We start from the raw sequence: 18,322 nt of genomic DNA, 5'->3' as shown, positions 1-18,322 counted from the left end.
TCTTCTCTCTCCCTCCCTCTCCCTCTCTTTTTTCTTCTCTCCCCTCTCTCTTTCCCTCTCTCCCCCCCCCCTCTCCCCCCCCTCTCTCCCCCCCCTCTCCCTCTCCCCCCTCTCTCCCCTCCTCCCTCTCTCTCTCTCTCTCTCTCCTCTCTCTCCCTCTCTCTCTCTCTCTCTCTCTCTCTCTCTCTCTCTCTCTCTCTCTCTCTCTCTCTCTCTGCAGCAGCCAAGCGAAGGAGGCCACAGGGCTGTGGGTCTGCCCTGATGGAAGGTGTGCTTGTGTGAACATCCTTCAGCTGGGAACCCCCGCTTCCCACCTGACCGCCCCCGTCATCAGGCCCCAGCCCCGGCACAAGCACTGCCAGAGCCACGTGACCCACCCAAACCAAACGCCCACCGGCCCTGGCCGCTGTCCTGGGCATTGCTCAGAGCGGCCCTGCAGCTGAGGTTGGGGCGTGTGGAGGGGCGAAGGGGAGCGGGGTGGGCGGAGGGGGCAGAGATACCAATGAGCTCAGCAGTCGGGCAGCCCCGGGCTGCAGTCCTGCCTCTGAGCGAAACGGAGTGACTCCGAACAGGCCCCGGCCACTGGCCCCGTCTGCACCTGAGCGCACGAAGGAGCCCATGTGGAGTGTTCCGGGCAGAACCTTGGTCCCCAGGACCGCGGGCGCTGCTCCGTCCTCAGGTGTACCGACCCCTTTAGCTCACACTCACACGCGGAGGCGCGTTCCTCTGCCCACCCATTCCACAGACGGGACGGCCAAGGCTCAGAGGCTGTCGCCTGCTAGCAGCGGCAAAGCTTGGGCTCGGACCCAGCTCCGACTGTGCAGGCCGCACTCTACGCCCGCCTGTGGCTCCCGCCGCCTCCGCTCTGCGTCACGGCCCCCGTCTGTGTCCCGGCATCAGGGCAGATAACCGAGGAGCATGCGGCCTCCCGTGCCCACACGCCCGGCCTGGGAAGAGGCGCCCGTGTCCTCTCCCAGCCATTCCAGCGGTCTGTTCCACCCGAGGGAGACACCCCGCACCAGCAGGGCCCCTGCCACCCAGGCCCAGGAGCTCCTGCTTAGACCCAGCCCAGAGGCAGCTGTGGGGGAGCAGGAGTGACCACTGCAGGCCTGTCCTCCTCCTTTTCCCCCTCCTCCCCTCCTCCCCTCCTCCCTTCCTCCCTTCCTTTCCTACTCCTTCCTCCCCTCTTCCCCTTCCCCTTTCTTCCCTCCTCCCCTCCTCCCATTCTCCCTTGACCTTGGCCCAGGCCTCCCTTCCTCTCCTCCTCCCTCCCTCCTCCCTTCCTCCCCTCCTCCCCTGCTCCCTTGACCTTGGCCAGGCCTCCCTCCCCCTCCCTGGGCCTCAGTTTATTCCCAAACAATGGAGGGTCTGTCCCTGAGGAAGCCAGCAACCCTCCCCCCACCCCCACCCCCCCCACACACAGACACACACACACAAGGGCCGAAGCCACTTCTCCTGGGGCCCCGGGGTTTCCCTGAGGAGCCGGCCCCTGGGAGAGGCCCCCTCCCAGGCTCCCGGCTGCGGGTTAGGGACCCGGAAACCTCGCTCCACGCGGCCCCCTCCGTACGGAAGCCACCGCTGACTGAGAACCCACAGGACAGTCCACGGAGATCACCCACTTCCTCCCCGCACAGCGAGCACCGGGCTCCTCGGAGGAGACGGCCCAGTGAGAGGCACGGCTGGCCCAGGGAGGGGAGGCTCGGGATTAACCCAGCTCCTCCAGCCATGTCCGCGCTGTGCCCTGCTCCCTGCTCGGCCCAAGGAACGGCCAGTTTCCTCCCCGTCACCCCCACTCCCACCCCCACCCCACAGCCCCGTGCGCACCCGTCTCTCCAGGCTGTTACAGCCCTCCCGGAGCCCGTGTCTGACCATGGCCCCGAAGAGGACACAGAGGGTCAGAGAGGACTCCCCCCCCCAACATGTGGAGGCCCGGGGTGCTCACTGCAGGGTTTCTGGTTCCAACGCCCAGGTGCCCCGTCACCCTTCCTTCGGGGCCTTGCCGCTCTGTGCCCACTCAGAGCCCCCAGGTGCCCGCAGAGCCCGCCCTGGCGCCTCCCCTGCCCCCAGCCGGCGTGTCTGCAGGAACGCCCCACGTGTCCGCGGGAAGGCGGCAGGGCAAGGCGCTCACGTGGGCTCCGGGCCAGAGTGACCTGCTGGCGTGGATTCCAGGTTAGGCAGCCCAGTCCCACAGGTCACGTGGGGCTCCGTGGAGGCAGGTGTGCGGGGGGGGGGGGGGGGGGGGGTCTGTCCGCCGTGTGCTAATTCCACAGGAGGTGTGCCCCGACCCACATGGAGAGGGGAAGCCGGCACCCCAATTCCCTCGGCCTGACGACACAGGGGCCGCGCGCCCGAGAGCCGTGCCCTGGGGACCGCCCCCTCCCCGCCTGACCCTCGGGAGGGCTGGTCCGGTCCTGCCGCCTCTATCCACCGAGCCAAACCGGTTTCAGCTGGTCCTCCCTCTAAAAGGAAGCCCCTCCACTCGTCCCCCAGCCACCCCTCCTGCCGGGCCGCTCTCACAGCTGTGGCGGCCCAATCCCAGGCAAGGTCACCTCTCCCCAGCCTCCAGCGCTGCCCATTCACGGGGTAAAATTTAACTCCGATTCTGTGCTGGCCCACCAGGTACCTGTGGCCTCGCCCGGCCTGGCCCTCGCCAGCCTCAGTCTGGCGCGCTCTGCCCTCAGCGTGTGTCCCCCGCCCGGCACCTGTTCTCCGGGCACCTGTCCCCGGGCACCTGTCCTCGGGGCACCTGTTCTCCGGGCACCTGTCCCCGGGCACCTGTCCTCGGGGCACCTGTTCTCCGGGCACCTGTCCCCGGGCCCTCCTGTCCCCGGGCTCTCCTGTCCCCGGGCACCTCTCCCCGGGCACCTGTCCCCGGGCTCTCCTGTCCCCGGGCACCTGTTCTCCGGGCACCTGTCCCCGGGCACCTGTCCCCGGGCTCTCCTGTCCCCGGGCACCTGTCCCCGGGCCCTCCTGTCCCCGGGCACCTGTCCCCGGGCTCTCCTGTCCCCGGGCACCTGTCCCCGGGCTCTCCTGTCCCCGGGCACCTGTCCCCGGGCTCTCCTGTCCCCGGGCTCTCCTGTCCCCGGGCCCTCCTGTCCCCGGGCACCTGTCCCCGGGCTCTCCTGTCCCCGGGCACCTGTCCCCGGGCACCTGTCCCCGGGCTCTCCTGTCCTCGGGCCCTCCTGTCCCCGGGCCCTCCTGTCCCCGGGCTCTCCTGTCCCCGGGCACCTATCCCCGGGCACCTGTCCCCGGGCTCTCCTGTCCCCGGGCTCTCCTGTCCCCGGGCCCTCCTGTCCCCGGGCACCTGTCCCCGGGCACCTGTCCCCGGGCTCTCCTGTCCCCGGGCACCTGTCCCCGGGCTCTCCTGTCCCCGGGCTCTCCTGTCCCCGGGCCCTCCTGTCCCCGGGCTCTCCTGTCCCGGGCACCTATCCCCGGGCACCTGTCCCCGGGCACCTGTCCCCGGGCACCTGTCCCCGGGCACCTGTTCTCCGGGCACCTGTCCTCCGGGCACCTCTTCTCCGGGCACCTCTCCCCGGGCTCTCCTGTCCCCGGGCACCTGTCCCCGGGCACCTGTCCCCGGGCTCTCCTGTCCCCGGCTCTCCTGTCCCCGGGCTCTCCTGTCCCCGGGCCCTCCTGTCCCCGGGCTCTCCTGTCCCCGGGCCCTCCTGTCCCCGGGCTCTCCTGTCCCCGGGCACCTGTCCCCGGGCACCTGTCCCCGGGCACCTGTTCTCCGGGCACCTGTCCTCCGGGCACCTCTTCTCCGGGCACCTGTCCCCGGGCTCCCCTGTCCCCGGGCACCTGTCCCCGGGCTCTCCTGTCCCCGGGCTCTCCTGTCCCCGGGCTCCCCTGTCCCCGGGCACCTGTCCCCGGGCACCTGTTCTCCGGGCACCTGTCCTCCGGGCACCTCCTCTCCGGGCACCTGTCCCCGGGCTCCCCTGTCCCCGGGCACCTGTCCCCGGGCACCTGTCCCCGGGCTCTCCTGTCCCCGGGCACCTGTCCCCGGGCACCTGTCCCCGGGCTCTCCTGTCCCCGGGCTCTCCTGTCCCCGGGCCCTCCTGTCCCCGGGCTCTCCTGTCCCCGGGCACCTGTCCCCGGGCACCTGTTCTCCGGGCACCTGTCCTCCGGACACCTCTTCTCCGGGCACCTGTCCCCGGGCTCTCCTGTCCCCGGGCACCTGTCCCCGGGCACCTGTCCCCGGGCTCTCCTGTCCCCGGGCTCTCCTGTCCCCGGGCTCTCCTGTCCCCGGGCCCTCCTGTCCCCGGGCTCTCCTGTCCCCGGGCCCTCCTGTCCCCGGGCTCTCCTGTCCCCGGGCACCTGTCCCCGGGCACCTGTCCCCGGGCACCTGTTCTCCGGGCACCTGTCCTCCGGGCACCTCTTCTCCGGGCCCCTGTCCCCGGGCTCCCCTGTCCCCGGGCACCTCTCCCCGGGCTCTCCTGTCCCCGGGCTCTCCTGTCCCCGGGCTCCCCTGTCCCCGGGCACCTGTCCCCGGGCACCTGTTCTCCGGGCACCTGTCCTCCGGGCACCTCTTCTCCGGGCACCTGTCCCCGGGCTCCCCTGTCCCCGGGCACCTGTCCCCGGGCTCTCCTGTCCCCGGGCTCTCCTGTCCCCGGGCTCCCCTGTCCCCGGGCTCCCCTGTCCCCGGGCTCAGGTCTTCCCTTAATCCCAGCCCCAGGCCCCCCTCTGCCTTCCTCTCGGCAGCCTCTCCTAGCCCTCAGGCCTCGGGAAGGTCTCGGGGACCCAGCGGGCCCCCCGCCCCCGGCCTGCCATCCTGTGTGACTGCCGCCCTGTGACCGCCTCTCCGTTGCTCCTCCCGCCGCAGGCACACAGGGCAGCTGCTCTGCCTTCGGCGCCTCCTTCGCCATCTCTTCCGCCCACCAGCGGAGGTGCTCACAGGGGGAGGCCCTCACTGCTGCTCGCTCACCAGTCAGGGAGACGCTCCGAGGAGTGAAGGAGTGAATGAATGAATGAGTGAGTGAGTGAATGAGTGAATGGACCCTCTCCCGTCCTCGGTGAGGCAGGGGTCAGACCACACGAGGCGCGGAGCGGGGTATGCAGAGCGAGTGCCCACGGCCCGGGCTCACGGCCAGGTGCCCTGGACCCTCCCCCACGACCGCCCAGCTCCAGTCTGTCTTTTTGTCTCTAAGCCCCGCCCTGGGGCGGGACCACACAGCCTGCGGTCAGCGGCCGCTTGGTGAGTTCGGTGATGCGTTCACACCCGTGAGACCATGGCCACCACCAGGGCCCAGCCCACACCCCTCACCTCCCAGCGCCCCGGCCCCCGCCCGGTCAGGCTGCGGTTCACCAGGGAGGGTGGTGTTGGCCCGGAGCAGGCCCTCTCGATGCTGCAGCTCCTGCGCTCGTTTCCTAGAGACACAGGAAGCTCCTCTCCCGTGAGTCCCCGTTCTGTTTGTTTAGCCCGTGGCCGGGCGCCAGCAGCTCCCGTGGCACCTCCGCCCACAGCCTTACCCGGGGAACGGGCCACGTCGGTCATTGTCCTGCTTCCCGAAGGCCAGGGGGCCGGGCGGGTCTGGTGCAGGGAGCCCCCTGTGCACGGCCATCGCCCGGCTCCCGGCCCGGCTCCCGGCCCGGCCTGCTGGCCTTGGGCGGGCCGCTCTGGGCCGTGGGGAGGTGTGTGTGGGGGAGGCGGCTGCTCTGGGCGCTGTGGGCGGCCTGCAGCCTCCTGCTCTCCGCTCGCCGGGCGTCACTGCGTGGAGGCCCCTCCCGCGTGACACTAACCGTCCAGGATGGCCAGCTGTGCCCCAGGGGCCGGGGGGACCGGCCTGGGTGAGAGCCATCCCCGGATCAATCATAGCTGGTCCAGCTGGAAGCTGCATCTCACCGAGAGAAACTGAGGCTCGGCCACACGTGGTGTCCACCTCTGGGGCCAGAGGCCTGCGCCCTTGGGGGTCCCTGCTCACCCAGCACCTCCCAAGGCTGCAGCCCTCCAGCCCCATAACCGCAGCCCATTCCCGCACCCTCCTCACCGGCCCCCAAGCCCACGGCCACGCCTGCCGTGCCCCTCCTTACCCTGTGCCGGGCGAGGGCGCAGCAGTGGAGGCAACGGCCTGGCGCTAGCAGGGCAGAGGCTGCTGAAGTGGAGCCAGTGCTTGTCACTGACCAAGTGGGGCTGTGGCCCCGCCCCTCCCCGGCCCCGCCCCCCCTCCAGCCTCCAGCCCACAGATCGCCACGTGGGCTCTGACCAGGGTCACCTACCCACTGGCCGGCGGGCCCCGAGGGGGCTGAGGGGGCTCAGTAAAGGAACAGGGGGATCTCCCAACACCACGAAACGTGCCAGGGACAGGTGAGGGCCCCACGGAGCCTGGCCTGGCTACGGGCTTCCTGTCACCTGGGTCTCACCGGGCGGGGGCATGGCAGGGGGTGGCATCGGCTCTGGGAGAAGAGGCTGGGCAGGCACGGGGCAGGCACTCCGGGCAGCCGCCCCCCGGCTGGTTCCTGGCTCCGGGGCCACTTTGCTGTGGTGGGGGCTACAGACACATACCCCACCCCACCCCGCCCACCGTCCGTCCTTCCCTCTGGACTCATAATCAGTCAACAAAAGCAGACGAACAGGAGGGAATTGTGCTTTGATGTTTGCACATGGGCGTCCAATACACACGGGAAGTGCACACAGTGAGGCCAGGCGTGACATTTTGGACGCTGCATGCATTATCTCCTGTACAGTCCTCCATGGAGCCTCCTCAGTCCAAAATGTCACCCATATAACCGTGATCATCGGCTCCGAAGAGGACACAGAGGGTCAGAGAGGCCCCTGCCCCCGCAATATGGGAGCCTCGGGGTGCTCACTGCAGGGTTTCTGGTTCCAACGCCCAGGCTCCCCCGTCGCCCTTCAGAACGCAACTGGGGGCAGGGACAGAAATAACGGGGGCGGGGCGGTGTCTGGCTGCGGCCTGGCCTGATGCCCTTCTGCTCAGTCCTTACTGAGTCTGGTCTCCTTTTATAAGATTTCGTGTTGGGCTCTGGCTGGCCGCACGGTGGCTAGACAACCATACACCGCACACAGGGCTTCCCGGTTCACCCAGTCCCCAACTGCTCTGTGCAGAGTTATTCCGACGGCATGACCTGCCCACAGCTCAGTCCCTCTGCCTCTCCGCCCGTCCCCTCGCCCCTCCCCACCCCGTCCCCTCGCCCCTCCGCTGGCAGCCACTGCCCTGGCCTCTGTGGCTACGAGTCCGTATCAGTTTGGATTGTCCTTGATTCCACGTTTCCACGTGGAAAGGCGATCATGTGATTTTGTCCTTCCGACTGACGGCTTATGCCCTCCAGGCCCATCTATGATGTCACAAAGGGGAAGATTTCACTCTTGAGGGGCATCCACGTGGCCGTGGGCGGAGCCGGGCCTGCCGCAGGGCGGGCTCTGTCCATGCCGCCTCCGTGCCCAGAGGAGCCGCCGCTGTCCTTCCACTGACTGTCTGGCTTCCTCACATCCGCCCCACAGGCGGGTCACTGGGCCAGAAGGCTCCGTTCTGAGTGTGCGGAGCAAGCTCCATGCTGCTGTCCACGTGGCCACGCCCGTCGCCACCTCGTCCACCCCTCCCCCGCCCCCCGCCCCAGTGCTCGAGGCTCCCTTTGCCCCCCGCCCCCCGCCAGCGCCTGTTTGTGGATCTACTGATGACGTAGGATAAACAGCTCACACTCACCCCCCAGAGCCAGCTTAGGCCGGCCAGCTCTGGTTCCCTACGCTGCAGCCAGGGGTTCACGCCGCCACGGGCCACGGGCCACGGGCCACATTCCGGCGGAAACTGAGGGGTTCAGAGTCTCAGTGGGACTGCGGTGAGGAGCCCCTGACAGCACCCGTGGTGGAACGAGGCTCCGAAGCACCAGGGACCTCTCTGAGCTGTGACAAGGGACGGAGTGGCCGTGGCCGTGGCCGTGGCCGTGTCCGGGCGGCTGGCGTGAGGGCCGGGCCCACACAGAGCGGGCGGTCTGAGCCCCCACTGCTCTGCCTCTGCCTGCCCCGACTTTCAGAACACCTCCAAGGTGCTGCTGCTGGCTCAAGCCTTTTATTTTATTTTATTTTATTTTAATATATGTGAATTTCAGAGAGGAAGGGAGAGGGAGAGAGAGAGAGAAGCATCAATGAGGAGATGATCATTGATTGGCTGCTGGGGATGGAGCCCACAACCTGGGCATGTGCCCTGACCGGGAATCGAACCCGTAGCCTCTTGATTCCTGAGTTGACGCTCAACCCGTCAAGAGCTTCCCTCCTCCCGGAGGCCCTCCCGCTTCCTGGTCATCAGCAGCCTGACGAGTAACCGCGTGTGGGACGAGGGCGAGTGACGAGGGAAACATGGTGCCCTCTCCCGCCCCCATCGCCTCCCACTCCACCGCAGGGGGTCCAGGCTACACCCCCCCAACACACACACACGCACACACACACACACACACACACCCGTGCTCACAGAGCGCCCACCCCTCGGCCTCCCCTCCGAGGACAGACGGCCTGTTCCCCCTGCAGAGAACTCTGCCTCACGGACACACGCCCTGCGAGCACGGAGCACGGGCCCCAGAGCGGCCTCACCCATGTGACCGGCGAGTGACCGGGGGAGTGACTGGGGAGTGACCGGGGGAGTGACCGGGGGAGGAGTGACCGGGGGAGGAGTGACAGGGGAGTGACCGGGGGAGTGACCGGGGGAGGAGTGACCGGGGAGTGACCGGGGGAGGAGTGACCGGGGGAGGAGTGACCAGGGGAGGAGTGACCGGGGGAGTGACCGGGGGAGGAGTGACCGGGGGAGTGACCGGGGGAGGAGTGACAGGGGAGTGACCCGGGGAGTGACTGGGGGAGGAGTGACCGGGGGAGGAGTGACCTGGGGAGGAGTGACCGGGGAGTGACCGGGGTAGTGACCGGGGGAGGAGTGACCGGGGGAGGAGTGACCGGGGGAGCCGCGGAATGACGGCCCGGCCGCTCCTGGGGACAGCGTCCGCCCCGAGCCTCCGTGCATTTGCTTTCCCGAGGCTCCAAAGGGTATCTGGCTACGAGGGCGGAACTCGATGGTCACCATCACCATCGGTCCCGGGCTGGAGGGATGGGGGGCAGAGCACACAGCCGGGCCGTGCTCACAGCCTCTCCTCCCCTCACTCACAGACCCCCCTCCCCACCCCACTCACCCCGCCAGGAGCCTGGGCCTCAGCCACTGTCACACCCTGTGATCCGCCCGAGGGCCAGGGAGTGGAATGACAGGCCCAGGGAGTGGGGTGACAGGCCCAGGGAGTGGGGTGACAGGCCCAGGGAGTGGGGGGACTGGGCCCAGGTAGAGGGGTGACAGGCCCAGGGAGTGGGGTGACAGGCCCAGGGAGTGGGGGGACTGGGCCCAGGTAGAGGGGTGACAGGCCCAGGGAGTGGGGTGACAGGCCCAGGGAGTGGGGGGACTTGGCCCAGGTAGAGGGGTGACAGGGCCCAGGGAGTGGGGGGACTGGGCCCAGGGAGTGGGGGGACTGGGCCCAGGTAGTGGGGTGACAGGGCCCAGGGAGTGGGGAGACAGGCCCAGGGAGTGGGGGGACTGGGCCCAGGGAGTGGGGGGACAGGCCCAGGTAGAGGGGTGACAGGCCCAGGGAGTGGGGGGACAGGCCCAGGGAGTGGGGTGACAGGCCCAGGGAGTGGGGGGACTGGGCCCAGGGAGTGGGGTGTGCAGCCCGGTAGTGGGGTGTCAGGGCCCTGTCTTCGCGATGCTCCGTCTGATGGGGCCGCAGGAGAGTGTGGCGCAGGGTGCGTTGCTGGAAGAGAGGAGGCATGGATGGCCCGGAGGAATGCAGACCTCAGAGGGGAGGCCAGCCCCCGTCCCCTCCGCTCCCTTCCCCAGCCCTGCCTCCGCGGCCGCTCCGTCCCCACGGCCAGCCCCTCCCCGCACGGGGCGGCTCGGTCAGAGAGCCCGCACGCAGTGGCTGGAGCACCGTGACCCCAACAGTGCTCGGTGCTGGGGTGTCTCCGCAGACCCCGAGTCTCGTAAAACCGGGGTGCGCCTGAGACCCCCGTCTCCGACCCTGAGAACGCCAGGCCGCCGGAGCAGCGGGCGTGGGCACTTCCTGGTTTGGGACGAACACGGGGGCGGCCGCCCGCCTCCTCCCGGGGGAGGGTCCAGGCTTCTCCTCCTAGATTCTGGGGGACCCTCCCCACGAGTCACCCACACCCCAGACAGTCTGCCTGGGCCAGCCCCGATGGCGCTGCTGGGGAAACCGAGGCCTCCAAGGGGAGGGACTGGCCCGAGGCCCAGAGCTGTCAGGAGAGCAGGGCTGAGAGCAGCCCCACTGGAACCGGCTCCTCCTCTCGGCGGAGCACCCGGACCACCATGGCCTCGCCCTGGGGAGAGGCTGCCCCTCCAGGGACCAGGCCGGGAGGTGTTCTCCCTGCCAGGGCCCTTGGCGTCCCCCCTGCCCACCCCCTTCGGGAGCAAGGCGCCACCTGCCGGGTGGCTGTCTGCCCGCACCCCCTTCCCCCCCGCACACACCGCACCAACCCCCTCGGCCCCGAGTCTGGGACCAGGTCCGCAGGCTGTGCAGGGCCGACCCAGAGGGACGGGAAAGGCGTGCATTTATTAAGTGTTTGCTGTGTACAAGGCGCTGGGCCAGGCTCCTCACCATCAGTCTGTTTAATGCACACAGCCACCCTCAGACGGAGCGGGCGAGGCAGGGGTGGGGTGGGGGGGCAGGGGGTGGTCTCCCGCCTCCCAGCAGACACTCACTGAAGGGGTGGCAGGGGTGCTGAGCCTGCATGGCCGTGGGGGCCGCGTGTCCAGTCCACACCGCCTGGTCCCCCCACTCCCCTCCCGCCTCCAGCAGCTTCTGCCCGGACCCAGCACCACTGCCCCCGGGCCAGCCCTGCAGACAGCAGCCCGGCGGGGCTAGGGCTGCGTGGGGTTGACGATCTTGCCCAGGAAGAGGACGCTCTGGGTGTCGGCGGAGAGGATGGCCAGCAGGAAGGGCCGGTTGAACTTGAGGATGCGGGGGGTGTGCACAGCGGAGAAGAAGGTGATGGACAGGCTGGTGGCCGCGGCAGCCTCGGTGCCGGCCTCGTCCACGTCCAGCACGGCCTTGTGGACACTCTGCGGGGAGTCACAGCGAGAGGCCTGAGCGGCCGAGGGGCCAAGGGGACAGAGACCCCCGGACAGCCGGACGGAGCCCCACAGCCCCTGGGGTCTCCCAGCAGAATCTCCAGGGGCAGGTGGTTGGCTGCTGGCTCTTAGCCACACCATAACGAGTGCCCTTCCCTGAGCACTTCCTGTCCCAGCACTTGCTAATCTTTTTCTTCTTTTTGTTTGTTTGTTTGTTAATCTTCACCCAAGGATATTTTTCCAATGATTCTCAGAGAGAGTGGAAGCGAGGGGTGGGGGGGGGGGGGAGAGAGAGAGAAACATCAATGTGAGAGAGACACATCGATTGGGTGCCTCCCACATGAGCCCTGACCAGGTACACACCCTTGACCGACATCGAACCCGGGGCCTTTCAGTCCAGAGGCTGATGCTCTATCCACTGAGCAAACCGGCTCTCTAATCTCCTAAGCCTCCCTGCAAGGACACGCAGACCAGGGAATGGGTGAGGCCTAAGAGGGGGACTGGGACTCAGCCCCTCAGCCCATGGCTCTGCCCTCTGCGCCCTCGTCCTCCATGCCGCAGCCGCAGCCTCCCCTCTGGGCGCTCCGGCCGCGCCGCCCGCCGCCCCGCTCCCCTACCCGCGTGGCATTGCCGCTGCCGCTGTGAGCGAAGGTGGCGGGAGCGCCCTCCGAGGAGCGCCTCTCCCAGCACCTCAGCACTGGCGGGGGCTCCTGGGCGCCAGGTGATTGTCACAGGGGCTCTGAGGTCACACGGGGCGCCCTGGCCCACAGCCGAGCCGGGCGCTGAGCCGCTGGCCGCTCACCTTGGACACCAGCAGGTTGTCCTGGGCCGCGATGCCCGACAGGTTGGCCCGCTGGGTAAACAGGTCCTGGATGCCCAGCTGCGGCAGCAGCTCGTCTAAGTTGTAGGAGCCGGAGGCGGAGAACTTGGGCAGATACAGCCAGAGCTTCCGGTAGTAGGCCCTGAAAGAGGCGGGGTGAGCACCCAGCAGGCTCCCCGGGGTCACACCGCACCGCCCGCTGTCACCCAGCGCTCCCGGGGCTCCTCTCCCACAGAGGGCGCTTTCTGTGGGGGCCAGGCGCCCGGGGAGAAGGCCCCTCCGGAGGCCCCGCCTGGGCGCTGCTGGGCCCCCGGCCTCACTTCTTCGGGACCCGATGGTGCCACAGACCGCGTGCCCGGCCACAGGAATGGGGGGGGGTCTCCATCACACGCGCCTCCTGGAGGTCCCTCCTTACACTCAGCCCTCCCTGCACTCCCTGCTGCTGGGTGGGCGGCTGGGTTTCCTGACCCCAAGGGGCCGTCAGCCCTCCTGACGGACGGAGGTGCCCCCCTGGTGCAGGGCGGGCCCTCCGAGGCTGGCGAGGACTGCACCCCGCGCCCCGGCCCGCCACGGGGAGGACAGTGGTGCGGAGGCGGAGGCGGCAGGGAGGTCACCGCTGAAAGCCCCCTCCGTCCCCCGGGCGGTCTCCCCGCGAAGGGACCGCGCCCCGAGCCGGCACGGCCGGCGTGGACACGGCTTCTGCTCGCAGGCCCGCGGGCGCTGCCCCTCACCGGGGCCGGTGCCGGTACCTCTTCTGCAGCAAGCGGCTCCACCTGCGGAGCATGCCCGGCGTCAGCACCGCCTCCACCTGCGCCATCTTCCCGCTGTCGGGCAGCACCAGCAGGGCCCGGGCGCCGCCCTGGTAGTCCAGCCGGAGCACCGAGCAGGGCACGTGCTGGTCGCGCAGGTACCAGTGGCTGTCCTGCTCCTGGAACATCATGGGCACCTTGACCACCGTGTGCTCGTCCACGTGGAAGTCCTGGGGGGCGGTCCTGGAGCGGCCAAAGGGGCTCTTCCACCGGCCTGCGGGGGAGAGCACAGGTGTCCGCGGCCGGCCGGCCCTCCTCCCGCCGGGGCGGCCCCTTGGCCACTCGGACCCCCGCCTTCCGGCTCAGTGGGGCCCCCTTGGTGGTGTGTATATTCTGCATTTAAATTACGCTTTAAAAGGAAGAGTCAGTATAATAGTGTGCGGCAACTAACACAAGATCTAAATAAAGTTTTCCATATCATAAAACCGCACATGTGTACATGTGCGCAAACACACACACACGCATGCATGCATGCATGCAAAACCAGCAAAATCTGAATAAAGCCTGTCGATTGTACTAATGTACAAACATGTATGTAACATGTTATCGAGGGGAATCTGGGGGAAAGGTCCATGGAGCACTCTGTACTACTGTTGCAACTTCCTATGAGTTGCCAGCGTTCGCAGAATTTGGACGGTTTTTTAAAGTTTTCGGCAGTGCGTGAACCTTCTCGTGTGACAGTCATGTGATGTCAGACTGGGCCGGCCCGGCAGCCAGGACCGCTTTGGAGCTCGGCACTTGGTGCCTGGCCTCTGGGCTCCTGATGGGCTCTAACTGGTCACCTGCACCGCTGGCTTCTCTGTCCCTCACCTCCCTCTTCCTCCAGCTGCTCATTCCTCCTCCTCCTCCCGCCCCCCCCACACACACACAACCCTGCAAGCTCTCATTCCCCCAACCCTCCCGCTGAGCCCACGGAAGGAACCTGACTGACACACAACTGTCTCCCCACACGGGGATTCCAACCGTGTTCATACGTGTGTGTGAGCCAAAGACGGGAAACAGTCATGCTACAGTGCTAACATCCATCGCCTCAGGGTGGTAGAGGGCTAGGCAATTTCTATGTTCTCTTTTAGCATTTAAAAAATATTTTATGTATTTCAGAGAGGAAGGGAGAGGGAGAGGGAGATAGAGACATCCATGATGAGAGAATCACTGATCGGCTGCCTCCTGCATATCCCCTGCTGGGGATCGAGCCTGCAGCCCGGGCCTGTGCCCAGACGGGGAATCGAACCGTGACCTCCTGGTTCGTAGGTGGACACACAACCACTGAGCCAGGCCGGCTGGCTGCACTTGTAAAGGTTTTCTATTGTAAAAGAGCATCAATATCATTAGAGTAATTACAATTACTGTGATTATTTGTTGAGTATGTGTAGTGATCAGGGGGCAGGCAAACTTCCTTTGCAAAGGGCCAGGAAGTAAATACCTTGGGCTTCACAGGTCGTCCAGTCGGTATAGCCATGGCGTGTGTGTGTGTGTGTGTGTGTGTGTGTGTGTGTGAGAGAGAGAGAGAGAGAGAGCAGCCAGGGGCAATGCCTGCATGAATGGGCATGGCTGTGTGCCAGGAAAACTTTACTGACGGAAACCCATCAGATCCGGCCATGGGCTGTAGTTTACATGTTTGTAAACACCCCCTCCCAAGGTGTTTACAAACATGTGATGTCATGTGCTCCGCAAAAACAAAACTGAAGAGGGACTCTTACTACCTACCCTTCCTTCACAAGAGCAGCCCGCGCTGTTCACACCGTGGGAAGGGGCAGAGCTACAACATAAACTTAGACCTTCAACTCTCCACCCTTGGCCATACGCCTTCATAAATCACTGTCATTCAGAGGAAGAAAGTAAGTCTCAAGGTATGAAGAGATGGAACCTCAATACTCCACAATCTTAAACATCGGAAAGTTTTCTTCTAAGGCATGCTTGGCCCTACCAGACCCAACCCATCCACTTTCTTTTATTAAAAATACCTCACGTATCATCCGAACCAGGAGGTCCCGGTTTGATTCCCAGTCAGGGCACAGGCCTGGGTTTCGGGCTCAGTCCCCTAGGGGGCGTGAGGGAGGCAGCTGATCAGTGCTTCTCTCTCATCATGGTTGCTTCTCTCTCTTCCTCTCCCTTCCTCTCTGAAATCCATAAAAACGTATTTTAACAACATACTTAACTGTAGAGGGCCCCTTGGGAATGCACATGGATGACCTTTAAAATAACGTCAGCTGAGTCCGAGGTGACTGGCATGGCCATCCCCCGGAAACAGCCTCCCAAAACGTCAGAGACCGTTATCAGTACCGATTTCTCACCTTTATCCATGTGCTTGGAATGAGGAACGAATAGGACCCTGACTTACCCAGGTCTTAATATGCTAAATCCCAGGAATGAGGGAATGGACAGGACCTGGGCACACCCAAAACTCCTTTGACCTTAACCCCCTCTGGAAATCAATAAACGTGCTGTGTTGTCTGTGGTGGATGGTGACTGTCCCTCCATCAGAGTGACAGCCTCCCACCTGGCACCCAGCTTTTGGGTCTATTTCTGCCTCTTGTCTCTTTCTTTTATTTCTTAATCCCCAGCTCCTCCACTCAGGAACCGGTCCTTCCCCCTTTCCGTGCGGGACGCGGAACAAGGAGAAGCACCCACCGCACTTACCTGTATTAGTGACCCAACGGGGGGAATACAGGCTCGACCCGAGGCAGCAGCGGTGGACGCTCACCTTTGAAGTAGATGTAGTTCACCAGCACCATCACGGTGTCGGTACTGAGGCTGCCGACCACGCTGTCGATCTTGCCGTGCGTCTCCTCCCGGACGTGGCTGTTGATGAGCCGGGCGGCGGCCTCGGGCTCCAGGAAGTCGGCGGGGAAGGGCTGGGCCCCGTAGAAGGTGGCCGTGAGGTTGAGGAAGCTTGGCCGGAGCGTCAGGGCCTGGCTCAGGAAGAGGGCGCTGCCCACGCGGGTCTCCAGCGAGCCGCGGGGCCGGTTGAGCGTGAGCAGCAGGTGCTGGAAGCCGCGGTGGATGTCCGGGGCGGACGTGTTGGAGAGGTTGAAGGCCAGGCCCTCCAGGATCTGGGCCCGGGTGTCGGCGCCGGCGCCCAGGGCCAGCATGGCGTAGGCGGCCGAGATGCTCAGCGGGGAGAAGAAGACGTTGCTCCCCGGGTTGAGGGCGGCCACCAGGTGGTAGAAGTTGAAGGCGAAGGCGGCGTTGCCGGGGGCGATCCTGAGGCTGGGGGCGCCCTCCTCGGCGCCGGGACCCCCCGGGGGGCCGTCGGCCTGGCCTCGGCCGCCGTGGGAGAGGGCCAGCAGCCCCAGCAGCATGATCAGCAGGCGGGGTGCGCGCCGCATCTTCTGCCGGTTCCGGTCTGCGGGGGGCGTCTGACTGAGAGTGCCCCCTGAGAGGTCAGCCGGGGCAGGCGGGCGGAAGACAGCCCTGGCTGGTGTGGCTCAGCGGATAGAGTGTCGGTCTGTGGACTGAGGGGTTCAGGGTTCAGTTCCCGGTCAGGGCACCCGCCTGGGTTGCAGGCTTGCTCCCCAGGGTGGGGCGTGCAGGAGGCAGCTGATCCGTGATTCTCTCTCATCATGGATGTTTCTCTCTCCCTCTGTCTCCCTTCCTCTCTGAAATCAATTAAAAAGGACAGGCTATCGAGAACCTGGCCCCCTCCCGCGTGGTGGTGGAGGTCCTCCCGCCGGCCTCTCCTGTGCCCACTGCCCCCTGCTCCCCCCCGGCCCCCGCGCTGCGAGCGCCCCAGGGCACTGAATCCGGAGATGGGGCAGCAGAGGTGCCACAGCCACCTCACCGCCGGGACCACAGAGCTGGGACAGGTCCCCCACCCTCCCCGGGCGCCTTCCCTGCACCCAGGGTGCCCGTCACCAGCGGCCGTTCCAGCACCTGCTCCCCCCCAACCACACACACAGAATTGCTGGGCCCTCCGGGCGCCCCTCCTGCCCAGTGGAGCCGCAGACTGGATGGGAGGGCGGCTGCCGCGGCGAGGAAATATTTGCTCAGAGTCAGCGGACCTGCTCCTCCTCAGGAGACCCAACTGGCCAGGCAGGGCCTGGTTTTCACCCCAAAGCCACCCGTGACCCCACCATTATCCGGCTCTCAGCCCCCCAAACCCAGCTGTCATCTCTGACCTCAGCCTGGCCTCTCACCCACCCGCACCCTCCACCGAGCCATCCACCCACCTGCACCCGCCGCCGGGCCTCCCACCCACCCACCCACCTGCACCCGCCGCCGGGCCTCCCACCCACCCACCCACCCACCCACACCCGCCGCCAGGCCTCCCACCCACCCACCCACCCACCTGCACCTGCCGCCGGGCCTCCCACCCACCCACCCACCCACCTGCACTCGCCGCCGGGCCTCCCATCCACCCACCCACCCACCTGCAACCTGCCACCGAGCCTCCCACCCACCCACCCGCACCCGCCGCCGGGCCTCCCACCCACCCACCCACCCACCTGCACTCGCCACCCGGGCCTCCCACCCATCCACCCACCCACCTGCAGCCGCCGCCGGGCCTCCCACCCACCCACCCACCCACCTGCACTCGCCGCCGGGCCTCCCACCCACCCACCCACCCACCTGCACTCGCCACCGGGCCTCCCACCCATCCACCCACCCACCTGCAGTCGCCGCCGGGCCTCCCACCCACCCACCCACCCACCTGCACTCGCCGCCGGGCCTCCCACCACCTGCATTGCCCATGGGGTCTTCCACCCACCTGCACCCGCCAGGCCATGCTCCGTGCCCCCACCTGGCCGCCCCCCCCCAGGACCCATGCCAATCCTCAGCCTCCTGCACCCAGGGCTGGGCCCAACCCGTCCAGGCAGCCGGCCACGCCGTGGCTCCCGGGCCAGAGTGTCACCGTGGCGGCTGCTCACCTCCCCTCGGCAGCTGGGGACCCGCCAGACAAGGCCGCTCAGGCCGTGACCGCATCCAGGACAGTACTTGGGGGCAGAGGCCTGAATCAGGCCCTTGGATAACATATTAATACAATAGCGTCCGCTCTGGCTTTCCAGCCATTTGGCAGCGTTCGTGTCAGAGAGTCCGGGTGCAGCCTCTGTCCTAGCCCTGGCCCCACGGGAGCGGATGGCCACCCTGGCCCTGCCCGGCCACGGTCCCCGCAGCCCTGGCCGCCCCGCTCCCGCAGCCCCCGCAGCCCTGGCCGCCCCGCGCCCTGCAGCCCCCGCAGCCCTGGCCGCCCCGCTCCCCGCAGCCCTGGCCGCCCCGCTCCCCGCAGCCCTGGCCGCCCCGCTCCCCGCGGCCCCCGCAGCCCTGGCCGCCCCGCTCCCCGCAGTCCCCGCGGCCCTGGCCGCCCCGCTCCCGCGGCCCTGGCCGCCCCGCTCCCCGCAGCCCCCCGCAGCCCTGGCCGCCCCGCTCCCCGCGGCCCTGGCCGCCCCGCTCCCCCGGCCCCCGCAGCCTGGCCGCCCCGCTCCCCGCGGCCCCCGCAGCCTGGCCGCCCCGCTCCCCGCGGCCCCCGCAGCCCTGGCCGCCCCGCTCCCCGCAGCCCTTGGCCGCCCCGCTCCCCGCAGCCCCCGCAGCCCTGGCCGCCCCGCTCCCCGCGGCCCTGGCCACCCAGAATCAGCTCCCAGGCTCCCAGCTGCTCACCCGCCCAGCGGCCCCCCCACACACACACACAG

The 18,322-nt window shown here is 67.5% G+C and overlaps 1 protein-coding gene across 1 annotated transcript in view; it reads right to left on the bottom strand.

Annotated features, from left to right (window-relative positions):
- Positions 1-10,523: 10,523 nt before the first annotated feature.
- Positions 10,524-18,322, bottom strand: part of LOC118712247 (kallistatin) — an 8,936-nt gene continuing 1,137 nt past the window's right edge. The window contains exons 2-6 of the mRNA XM_036425810.2: positions 17,347-17,351; positions 15,400-16,041; positions 12,636-12,909; positions 11,869-12,028; positions 10,524-11,057 (exon numbers count right to left, since the gene is read on the bottom strand). Coding sequence (XP_036281703.1) covers positions 10,857-11,057; positions 11,869-12,028; positions 12,636-12,909; positions 15,400-16,024 — 1,260 coding nt within the window. The 5' untranslated portion in view covers positions 16,025-16,041; positions 17,347-17,351 and the 3' untranslated portion in view covers positions 10,524-10,856. The remainder of the gene's footprint in view (positions 11,058-11,868; positions 12,029-12,635; positions 12,910-15,399; positions 16,042-17,346; positions 17,352-18,322) is intronic.

The sequence above is a fragment of the Pipistrellus kuhlii genome, unplaced genomic scaffold (genome assembly GCF_014108245.1).
Source record: "Pipistrellus kuhlii isolate mPipKuh1 unplaced genomic scaffold, mPipKuh1.p scaffold_m20_p_85, whole genome shotgun sequence".
Taxonomy (NCBI): domain Eukaryota; kingdom Metazoa; phylum Chordata; class Mammalia; order Chiroptera; family Vespertilionidae; genus Pipistrellus; species Pipistrellus kuhlii.
This window is presented reverse-complemented; position numbering and strand designations above follow the sequence as displayed.